Below are 11,440 nucleotides of genomic sequence, written 5' to 3' on the forward strand. Positions count from 1 at the left end.
TACCTACCTACCTACCTACCTACCCACCCACCCATCTATCTATCTACACACCCATCTATCTACCCATTGATCTACCCATCTATCTACCCACTTATCCATCTATCTACCCATCTACCCCCCTTTTCATTTTACCCTCTACCCCGTCCTTGCTTGCTTGCTTGTTTGGGAAGTTGATGAAATTTGTCTTTGGCCGTCATTAAGCAGCCGCCATCAACTGCCACTCTATTAGCTGCCACGCTTCCTTTACCAGCATATGGTGTGCCGGTGTAAGATATGACAAGATGCAAATGTGTTGTTGCTGTTGTGGAAGGAGGGCCTGGAAGGTTGTAAGAGTGGTGGATTTCTTAGATTGATGGCTATGCGTGCAAGAAAAAAAATGAAAGCAGGATTCCTTGAAGGAATGCATATTGCCTGCCGCCTTTCATGCTAAAGTTTTAAAATAAGATTTTGCAGTTAGTTCTCCGAATATGTGGTAGGAATGACTCTCAGTTGCTACCACATCTAATTTTAGCTGAGTATTTGTATAAATGTCAGACATAGAGCCATTTTTTTGCATTTCCCAACTTCACTTGCAGCTTTCTTGCATTGGGAATTGCTTGAGTTCAAAGTTAATCAGTTATGTGTAATTATTTTGTAAAAGTTTCATTAAAATCTGTCTGTAGTTTTTGAGATATTTTGCTAACAGACAGACAATTAATGATTAAGTTTTAAAGAAAACCCTGTGATCATCTGTTATTGTTTGTAACATGTTTGGTGATAACTCRTCTTTTATCCAACCAAATGAGTTATTGTCATTTATTTGTTTTGTTTTCTAAGGTCAATGAGCTGTATTGGCCATCTTGAATCGAAACAACTTCAAAGGTTTAACAGTTGTAGATGTACATAATAATCATTTCCTGAGAGTTTCGATAAAACACATCAAGTAATGTATGAGATGTTTTGCCAACAAACATACATACCAAACAAAAAAAATGATTTGGAAAAAAAGTGGAATTTAAAATATATATAATCTATCTACAACTCAAAAGTCCGTAGATGTACTTTGGTCTCTGGGGGGCCATGCAAATAGCCTCAGTGTGTGTCGCAGTGCAGGCGTGTGTGCCCAAGCTCATCGGGCCCTTAAAGCCCCCTCCACCTCTCTTCTTACCCCTCTCCTCCTTCTCCTCCTCTTCCCTTCCCTGTCTGGCTCTCTTCTCCCCGTCCAAGCTGTTAAGCTGTCCAGCTCTCCGCTGCCAAACGGCCGTGTGAAGCCCAGCCAAACTAAACACGAGCAGGCAGCCCGCCACTCGCCCCACACACACACACGCACACATCCACATACATGTTCGCACACACACACGGGCACGAGCTCTTGCGCACACATTAACGGCGGGAGTTAAGTCGTGTCCCAACCCACACAAATAGCGAAAGTGACGGCTACACCAGAGCGCCGCTAATAGCAGAGAAAAACCGACTGAATCAGTAAATGAGCCCCTCATTAACTTTTTCTGACCCTTTTTCCCCAGAGGAAAGCCAAACCAATCACAGCGCCAAATCAGCTTCCTGTACTAGACACTGATCCAACATCAGCTTTCGCTCATCTGTTCTCCTCAGTACAGCAGTGTGTGTGTGGATCTCCGAGTGCAGGGTTGTGTACAGTGAGGGAGTGAGTAAAGAAAATGTTCCTGAGCCTGTATCAGTGTCTGCATGTGTGTTTTACAATCCATAACAAAGAGTGGCTTTGAGGCAGTCAGCCATCTTAATAAGAACTTTTTTTTTTCATTCTTGATCACATAAAACTCTGGGCAAGCTTTATTTCCCCAGCTCTGTGTTGGCCCTCCAGGCTTTGAGTTTTGGGACCACTGTACCAACTTGACTCCACTTGCGGTAGCCGCTGATCATAAAGTAGATGCAGATGCCTCACAAGCAAACACAAGACTGCGGAAATACCTCTTCAGGGCAAGCCTGCGTTGAATTAGGCGAAACTCTACCAAGGCTCTCTGTTTTTTGTGRGTCAAAAGCAGGCTGACAGAGCCACGCCAGAATGACTGATAGATTCATTTGCCCTTATTAAGTCACACCATTTAAAGGGGTAATTTGTCAGTGAGTGACTCTCAGTTCTGAGTGTAGAGCCACAACAGATTATTTTACTATACATCTTACTACATCTGTGACSTTATGATTATTTAATGTGGATACTGTAAAAAAAATGCAGGAGTCTTTGTTGTTTACTCATCATCTCAGTCCCTTTTTGCATGTCGGCTTTTGAGTTTCTCTCTTTGTCTCTAACTCCCACCCCTCCTTCATTATCTTGTTTTTAACCCATTGTTGGCTCCCCTGTCACCATATGGAAATGACAGTGTTGATGAGATGAATCTGTATATTAAAGCCTAGCTGACATTAGAATTTGCATAATGTGTCATGGCCCAAGGGCAATACCTGCCACCTTTATTTGCCTGTAGACCTACGCCCCATCTTATGAAGCTTTATCACATATAAACGGAAAAGCAGTCTAACGTCAGGATTTTAGTGCAGCAAATATTTCTAAACGACACACGTTACACAACAAATCATTAAATTTTAAATTTTGTTTGACAGTTAAATCAAAAATGCATTATTTATTTTTTTCATTTTGTTTCACCATGGTTTTCTTTTTCTGACCCACAGATAAGGATGAGCCGTCCAGCTACATCTGTACAACCTGCAAGCAGACCTTCAGCAGTGCCTGGTTCCTGCTTCAGCATGCCCAGAACACTCATGGTATCCGCATCTACCTTGACAACCACTTAGCCAACTGCTCCCTCACTCCCCGCATGGCACTGCCTCCTCCCCCAGGAGTGGACGCGCTGCCCCGCTCCCCTCTCCCCACTTTCCTCGGTGACACCAACAACCCATTTCACCTCCTCCGCATGGCTGCACCCTTGCTCAGGGAACACCCCCATCCTCAAGCATACATAGAGACCCGGCTGCCAGCGACACCACCCTTTGTTAGTCCTCCACCTCCCCCTAGACCCCCTCTAGAGCGGCTGGGCCCAGAGGAAATGGGGCTGCTGTCACAGCACCCCAGTGCCTTTGAGAGGGTGATGAGGATGACCCCCATGGAGCCTCCTCCCATGGACTTCTCCCGTCGACTGCGAGAACTAGCGGGCAACCCAACCAATAACGGCGGCCCTACACCTCCTCTCTCACCGAACCGTGTGCCACCCATGCACCGTCTGTTGAGTCCGACACTTTTTCAGCCTGGCGCCAAGCCCCCGGCATTTCTCACCTACGCCCCCCAGCCGCCCACCTCTCAGGGGGGACATGGCTCCTCCAGCCCTCCAGACGTTCAGGGCCAGAATCAGGCCCTGGGAAAAGCCAAATCCTGTGAGTTCTGTGGCAAAGTATTCAAGTTCCAGAGCAACCTGATCGTCCACAGACGCAGTCATACCGGAGAGAGGCCGTACAAATGCCATCTGTGTGATCACGCCTGTTCACAGGCCAGCAAACTGAAAAGGCACATGAAAACCCATATGCACAACAAGTCCGGGAACATGACGGACTCTCCGGAACAGGAAAGTAGAGGAGAGGGAGGAGAAGGTGAGGACAAAGGTAGAGAGGGAGATGTACGAGCAATGGAGCTGGAGAATGAGGAGGAGGAGGAGGAAGAGGAAGAAGAAGAAGAGGAGGAAGAGGAGGAGGAGGAAGAGCTAAGAGACGGAAGTAGACCAGATTCCAACTTAAGTGAGGACTCCCAAGAATTCAACCAGAATAGAGAAAACGGCCCAAGACAGCCCCATGAAGATAAACCACTAAGTGGGGACAGAGTTAATGACAATGCAGGGGTGGGCATCATGCACCCCTACAACCACATGGACAATCATCTTAGACTGAACCCTAAGAAGAGAAACATGGAGAGACAACCCAATGGAGACGGTGGAGAGAGGGTTGAGGCAGAAAGAGAGAATGAACGAGAATCAGACCGAGAAAGAGAGGAGCAGCGGGAGGCAAGGCCCCTGATGAATGGCAGGATCACTGTAACTGAAGCAGAGTCTTTTCCTGGGCTGTTCCAGCGTCGGCCCACTCCTATCACCAGCCCGAGCCCGTCAAACAACAAGAGGATCAAGATAGAGAAAGAACCTCTGGAGCTTCCACCAGCCATACCCCTCATCTCCCCAGAAAACGTTTACTCTCAGCTCCTGGCTGGCTACGCTGCTTCACGCCACTTCATCAGAGAACCTTTTTTAGGATTCACTGATTCCCGTCAGTCCCCCTTCGCCACCTCGTCGGAGCACTCCTCCTCAGAAACGGGGAGCCTCCGCTTCTCCACCCCACCAGGGGAGCTGATGGAGGGCGGCAGCATTTCAGGCCACAGCGGCAGCAGCACCCCTCACCTCCTACGGGGACCCGGACCTGGTCGGCCGCCCAGTTCAAAAGACAAGCGGAACGACACCTGCGAGTACTGCGGCAAGGTGTTCAAGAACTGCAGCAACTTGACGGTCCACCGGCGCAGCCACACGGGGGAGAGGCCATACAAGTGTGACCTGTGCAGCTACGCGTGCGCCCAGAGCTCCAAGCTGACGCGCCACATGAAGACCCACGGCCAGTTTGGGAAGGAGGTGTACCGCTGCGACATTTGCCACATGCCCTTCAGTGTCTACAGCACGCTGGAGAAACACATGAAGAAATGGCACGGTGAACATTTGATGGCCAGTGAGGTCAAATTGGAGCAAGCGGACAGAGGTTAAGCCAGAAACATATATTATAAAGAACAGAGTACACACAAACATCTCTTCACACACACACACAAACATAGAAACACTTACATTCTCACACAAAATCCCTACAACCACTTCGTCAACAATGGGGCTTCGCTGGATTGTGTTTCTCTAGAAAACGAGTTTAAGATTAATTGATGTTTATCTTTCTTTTTCTTGTCACAAAAACTGCCACCTGAGAATATTACCAAATGGAAACTTTAATAATATTTTGTCTGAAATGCCCAACTCTGTGTTTCATGGCAAACAGTTGGAGGATTTTATCTGTTAGGAATCCATGGAGCCTTTCTACTGTGCAATAATTTCTGTATTTATTGGATTTTTGTAATGATATTTGGCATGTGCAGGTACATCTTTGTGGGATTTCATATGGAGATAKTTTTGAAATGTTCTAAAATGTTTTTCTTTTTCTAAAATGCTACAACAGAGAAGACGTCGCCATTGAAGCATTTTTTTCCTCTAAGGAAACTTGTTATCCTGTGAGAGTAAATTTGTGTAAAGCAGTTAGCTTTTAAAAGTAAAAGAAAAAAATTGTTACCTGCAGCAGCGGACTACAATCCATTCCCTTACACAGGCCTAAAGCACTGAATGTCAAGCCTGACAATAAAACACCTTGTTGGATTTTAAAAATCCAACATTATCTGAGAGATTTGGTAACTTGGTTTTAGTTTATTCAGGGAGTTGTGTGTCCTTTTTTTAAAGAAAAAAATGGCCAAATTAGAGCAATTTCAAAATGCAGTTACTGTATTTCTGTCCTTGCTGCAGACAGGACATAAATAAAGGTTGCACTTAATGGAGATACCCTTAACTGACGCTCGGTACATTCCTAATGTAGGATTAAACCACCATATTTAATATGCTGAATAAGTTAAGACTACTTGTGATTAATTAATGTGAGAAGGAGAACAGTCCTTTTTATGGTTTGTAAATATATTCTTTTTTATATGTTAAAGAAGCCCTGACTGTACATGAAAGATGGCCTAAATCTAAACAATCAAAAAAGAAAAAAAGTATACAGCTGCTCGCATCATCCACAAGTATATGCTACATGTAACTGCCAAGACATTATTTGTTTAAAAAGCCCATCTGATTACCTCTAACATAAACCCATTTCATGTGCTTAAATTTATGTTGAACAAAAGCTACTTCACTTTCTAAATGATTCCCCATCTCCTCCTCCTTGTGTCTGATGTGGCAAGTCTCTGTGACTTCCTGTGTCACCTAAAGACATGCTCCCCCGCCACCCTATCAAAAAAAAAAGGGGGGGGGGGTTAAAATGAAATTTTATATCAATATGTGTTACCACGTGTTTTTCTTCCCTTTGCAGCATGCTCTAAGCTGCTCTCTGACGGTGTCTTTTCACAGTTCACCAACTCAGATACTTGCATTAGAGCAGCTTTTAAAAGGAAGCCTGTTCGTTCGCCTCACACAGTGATATGGGTTTAACTCCGTTGCAGATTTTGAGACAGTGTGCCTGTTCGTGTCTTTCGGGGATTACGTTATTTTTTATTTTTCTATATATTTTTTTGATTTTCTGCATCGCTCATCCCTAAATGAATCTGGTGCAAAGAATAAAAAAAATAGAGGGGCCATATGAGTTATGATAATTTGAGCACAGCTGCACTCGGGGATGGCCGAGCGACCTTGAGCGGGGGCTATTCTTATAGCAAAAATAAAAAATAAAAAAAGAAAGGTTGAAGCTGAGAAATGAAGATGTGTCAGAAACGGAGAGTGCAAGACCTTGACTAGGGAGAATAGTCATTCAAATGAAATTGGAAGCATATGAAACATGATTTTTTTTTTTTGGGTACTAAAATGCACATCTACTGGCCACATCTTATAACAGACCTTCAGAGTGAGACAGAGTGAGCGTGAGAGGGAGGGAGACAGCAAAGCCACATGAAAAGGGAGAAGAAGACTACATCTTTCATTTTCGCACTGCAATTCTCAGCCATTGAAATTGTAAATCACTTGAAAGTTTGACCTGCTATTTTGGCCCGTTGCTAAGTATTATCTGAACCACTTTGACGGAAAAAAAAAAAGCTGGGCTTTAAATGCACATTTTAGATAATCTGAGAAAGACAATTTGGGGAGTCTAGAGTGCTCTATAAGCTATGTAATTATATTTTAGTGAATTAACACAAAACTGGCTTTGAGGAGCTTGCTTAAATACAGTAAAGTACGAGTGCAAAAAATAAAATAAAAAAACAAAGGTGCTGGTTTAAACATACGGTGAATTATTTCCCCGTTACAGTGAGGCTATGGAACCACGCTCAAACAGTGAACAGTGGAAACCTCACAGAGACCCAAATCATATGGACATTCAGTCTTACAATATGTTTACAGTGTTGAAGTACGCCATTAAAGAAATACTCGGTGTATTTAAAATGTTTTTTTTAAGTATTTGTTTTTCACCAATTTTCTCTTGGATAATGCCATTACAAATTTTTGTATGATTTTCCTGGTGGAGGGATTTTATCTATACATCTGTATGATTGTTCACTGTATGGATTAATTTTTTTTTTTGTAATGTCGCAGAATAATGTCAGATTTTTTTTTAATGTTTTATGACAACAATGGTGCACATTCTTGACTCCAGGTATTTTTTTCTTTATTTTTTTCTCCCTCTTTTAAGCTATCCATGGATTTAAAGCAACATTATTAGAAATGGGCAATTTAAATAAAAAAGAAGATTTTTGGCAGGGGAATACAGTAGTTTTGCGCAGGAATCGTTTTTTTCCCTGGTCATTTTTACAAGACTTTTGTGGACATCACGTTTTGCCGTCTTTTCCTCATGATTGGTTGAAGATCTTGTCATGGCACTTAATAACTGTAATTTTGAAAACATTTTCATATCTCACTTTTCACAACTTTCACTTACACTCTTTGTACAAAATAGTTTTCTTGTTCTTTTTTTTTTTGAGGAGCGTACGGGGAGTGCATCATTGTGAAAAAAAGTGTTTTCAGAACAGTACACATCTGCTGTTTTGAACATATATGTATTTTTGTAATGTGTTGAAAAATCAATACAAGAAAGCCAACACTTCAATAAATGTTGCAATTGCTCTATGATTGAACTTGCTTTTTAAGTACAATTATTTCCTTTTTTTATTCTACCGGAAAATTTCACACTGCAACAACGGCCAGTAACACCAAGACTCAAAATCAGTACAAGAGATACCGTTTATTAAAACAGTTACATACTGATTTAAAGTTTAGCAACAATTAGAAAATCATGCAAATTAATATAAAAAAAATGAATCAATCTATGTTCTCTGAAACTTGAGCAGGTACAGCGTGAGTCAAAAGTCACAGGACACCCTAATTTTTTCAAAAACAAAAGGAGAAATGACATACATAAATTCCCCGGCAAGTAACAGGTGAGGAAGCTATCTTTGGATAAAACTTGCCCTTGATCCGATATCGCGGTTTTCAAAATGGCGGCCATGTTTTGGACAGAACCTAAAAGATATATATCCACCCCTTCACCCATTATTGGGGATTCAGATGTTTCATTTTCTCTTTTGTTTCTAAGATAAAAGGCTGTCCTGTGACTTTTGACTCACCTGTACTTCCCTTACACTTGCATTTGATGATTTACTGAGAAATAGGGACCACAGTTTGATTTGGAAACCTAAAACAATAATTTATATTTGACACATTTAATATTTTAAATCTGCTAGTTACTCATCAAACCTGTAATTTTAACTTAAAACACCACCACAACACTTAGCTTGATGCTTTCTACAGTGACGTGACGACGTGCAGGGTCAGGGTGAGCAGGTGCCTATTTGCACTGGTCAGTGAACAAGAGATACAATCCACCCTGGACAGGTCAATAGTCCACATGGACCATGTAGAGATAAAAAACCATTCAAATATGCTCACACCTTGGGCCAAGTTAGATTCATCAGTTAAACTGACGCACACATTACTTTGGGAAGAAACTTGAGCACCTGGAGAAAATCCACAAATGCTTGCGGACAGGCTGCCAGGACTTTCTTGCTGTGAGGTAAAAGTGCTAACACACTGATCCACCATGCAGTCCTGAAGTGATTACCTTGCTTATCTGGGTCTAAAAGAAGATCCAAGATTTTTCTTAAATTTAATCTTTAAAAAACAGATTAAAAACCAATTTCATAAACTGCATCTCAAAAATGAATAAAAAAAAAATAAATCAACTGAACTGTTTTTACCAGGTGTATGTGTCTTCTCCCACAGTCCAAACACATGTATGTTAGGTTAACCGTGTGTTCATTTTCTGGGTGTTTCTGGACCTGTGACGAAACAGCGATCTGTCCAGAATGTACTCAAACACCGCTGACTGTCGACTGTAAGCATAATTGCAGACATTCTCAACATTTAAAAAAAAGATATTCTGAGGGTGGGTTACAGATTTCTTTAGATGTGCCAACACAAAAAGATAAATAAATAAAATAAACAACAACAACAACAAAAAAAAAACGATTTCACATTTGGAGGTCAAAATCACATGACTGAGGAAATCTCTACATCTTTATCTAACTTGATTTGTACACATATGCTGCTTTTTAGTTAAATTTGAGTAAAATTACTTTAGTTGAGTTGCGTAAAACGTTTCACAAGTTGTAAAATAACATTAGAAATTGCAGCTTTCCTAATTTGACTTAAGAAAGCAATGACATCATTACTATTTGAAGAGAACCTAATCTGGTAATCAAGCAGTCAGATCATCTGACAGACTTATCTGAAATAAGCTTTACTTTTTAAGATGAATAACAAATTATACATCACAATGATGACAAATATCTGTTTTCTACCATTAAGAAGTGTCAACACACAAGGCAAGAAAAGGTCAATTTTATTGTTCCTGAAAGACTATTTGTATTATTAGTGCTAAAATTATAAATATACTCTACATTAAATATATGTAAATTACAATGCATTTCACACAGATCGGAGAAATAAACACATTCTTCAACATCATTTACTTGTACAGTCACAAATAGGGAAGCAGCGTGTTTAAATCTGAGTGTTTGCTGACGCTGACAGCAAGATGAGTTTTTGGGTTTTTTAATTTAACGAAATGGTCAATCACTGATGAATCTGGTTTGGATGGTAATATTATTGATGCACAGTTTAACAAATGATTTAGGCATTACTTGATAATGACCAGAATATTGACAATGGGACAAAGAAAGAAATGCATGTCTCAACCATTTATCTTGTTAAAATACTGACCAAATGGTTCTCATTAGGCTGCTGTAGTTAGAATAAGAAATGTTATAATTTAACCCAAGACCTCAATTTACTGAGTAAAGTTATTCTCTGAAACCACAGCAATCCCTGAAGTGTCTGCTGCCATTACAGTTAAGTAGCATGGCAAACTAGCTAAATCATCTCCTTCTACTGCTTATCTACCCAAACGTCCCTCTTCCCACAGATATTTCAAGCTCCTCCTGGGGTATTTCACGGTGTTCCCAGGCCAGAGAGGATAAATAATCCCTCCAGCAAGTTCTGAGCCTTCCCTGAGGCCACTTCTGGGACAAGCTATGAAAATCTGGAGGTACCCTACCCTAATTAGATGTCTGAACCACCTCAACTGATTCCTTTTGATGCAGAGGAGCAGCGGTTCTATTTCAAGTTCCCCCATGAAAGACGGAGCTCGTTTCCCACGTTATTTTCACGTTATTTTCAAATATGTCAAATCATCTGAAGATAATGAGCTCCTTCTGAACAGTTTGTAATGGTTACTGTGAACAGAGCTTAGAGTTGTGTTACTGTTGAGACCAGAGGCAAGTAGAGTACCCAAAAGTTATATATATGATATTTCATATTGCTCAAGTAAAGAAAAAGCATGGTGTAATAAAACTACAAGATACTCAGGTAACCTTTGGTTGGGATGGTAGTAAATTCTAGTATTTTGGACCTGTTCTTGACTTCAGTATGCCTTGTTAATCTAATCTTAATAATTTCAGATTGGGGCCCACTTTGGAAAGYTAAGGTTATTTTTGCACTTTTTTCCCCAAGTTAAAGTTGTCACTACTAAAGTAACAAAGAGCTACAGTAAATACAGATAGAATTAGATTGAAAATGAAACAAAATAAAATCTCAGTTCTGAGGACTGCGTGTTTTTCATTATTGCAAAAAAAAAAAAATTAAAAAATACCCACATCAGTAAATATAGTAAATTACTTGAATTTGCCTGGTTATTTCAGAAGCAGAGAACAGCCTTGACTGTACTTATTATTCTGATAGGATACTTTGGAGCTCTTGAGTAGACTTCTCTGTTATCTCTAAACAACCAAACTACTTTTAGCACATTATAAGGAAACATCAGTCTTTTGTTTTATTGAGATAACGTTCTCGTAACAACAAAGAGCGTTTGCAAGATGATTGTCGTCTAAAAAAATTAATTTGATTTGATTTATTGATTCAACACGAAAAGATTACTAAAAATCAAGCCTGACTCAGTATAATTGCTGTTTTAGAGCAGGTTCCTCTTCTGCAGCACATAAACACTCAGAATTACAGCATCACAATCACATCATTATACACCATAGACACAAAGAAAAACAAGCATACCAAATTTGATGAAGGCAGCATTTGCAAAATAGGACGTCTAGATATGAGCAAAACAAAAAGTGTCCAGCAGATGGCAGACAAGATTCTTCTTAAAGGGCTGTAGTTTTGAAATGGACTTTATGTTTTGAGGAATGTCATTC

The 11,440-nt window shown here is 40.7% G+C and overlaps 1 protein-coding gene across 2 annotated transcripts in view; it reads left to right on the forward strand.

Moving 5' to 3' along the window:
• bcl11bb (BCL11 transcription factor B b) overlaps positions 1–7,813 on the forward strand; it is a 37,668-nt gene extending 29,855 nt beyond the window's left edge. For both annotated transcript variants that reach the window (XM_014019718.1, XM_014019719.1), the window contains exon 4: positions 2,647–7,813. In XM_014019718.1, coding sequence (XP_013875172.1) covers positions 2,647–4,706 — 2,060 coding nt within the window. In that variant the 3' untranslated portion in view covers positions 4,707–7,813. The remainder of the gene's footprint in view (positions 1–2,646) is intronic.
• The last annotated feature ends 3,627 nt before the right edge of the window (positions 7,814–11,440 follow it).

The sequence above is a fragment of the Austrofundulus limnaeus genome, unplaced genomic scaffold (genome assembly GCF_001266775.1).
Source record: "Austrofundulus limnaeus strain Quisiro unplaced genomic scaffold, Austrofundulus_limnaeus-1.0 Scaffold227, whole genome shotgun sequence".
In the NCBI taxonomy this organism is placed as follows: domain Eukaryota; kingdom Metazoa; phylum Chordata; class Actinopteri; order Cyprinodontiformes; family Rivulidae; genus Austrofundulus; species Austrofundulus limnaeus.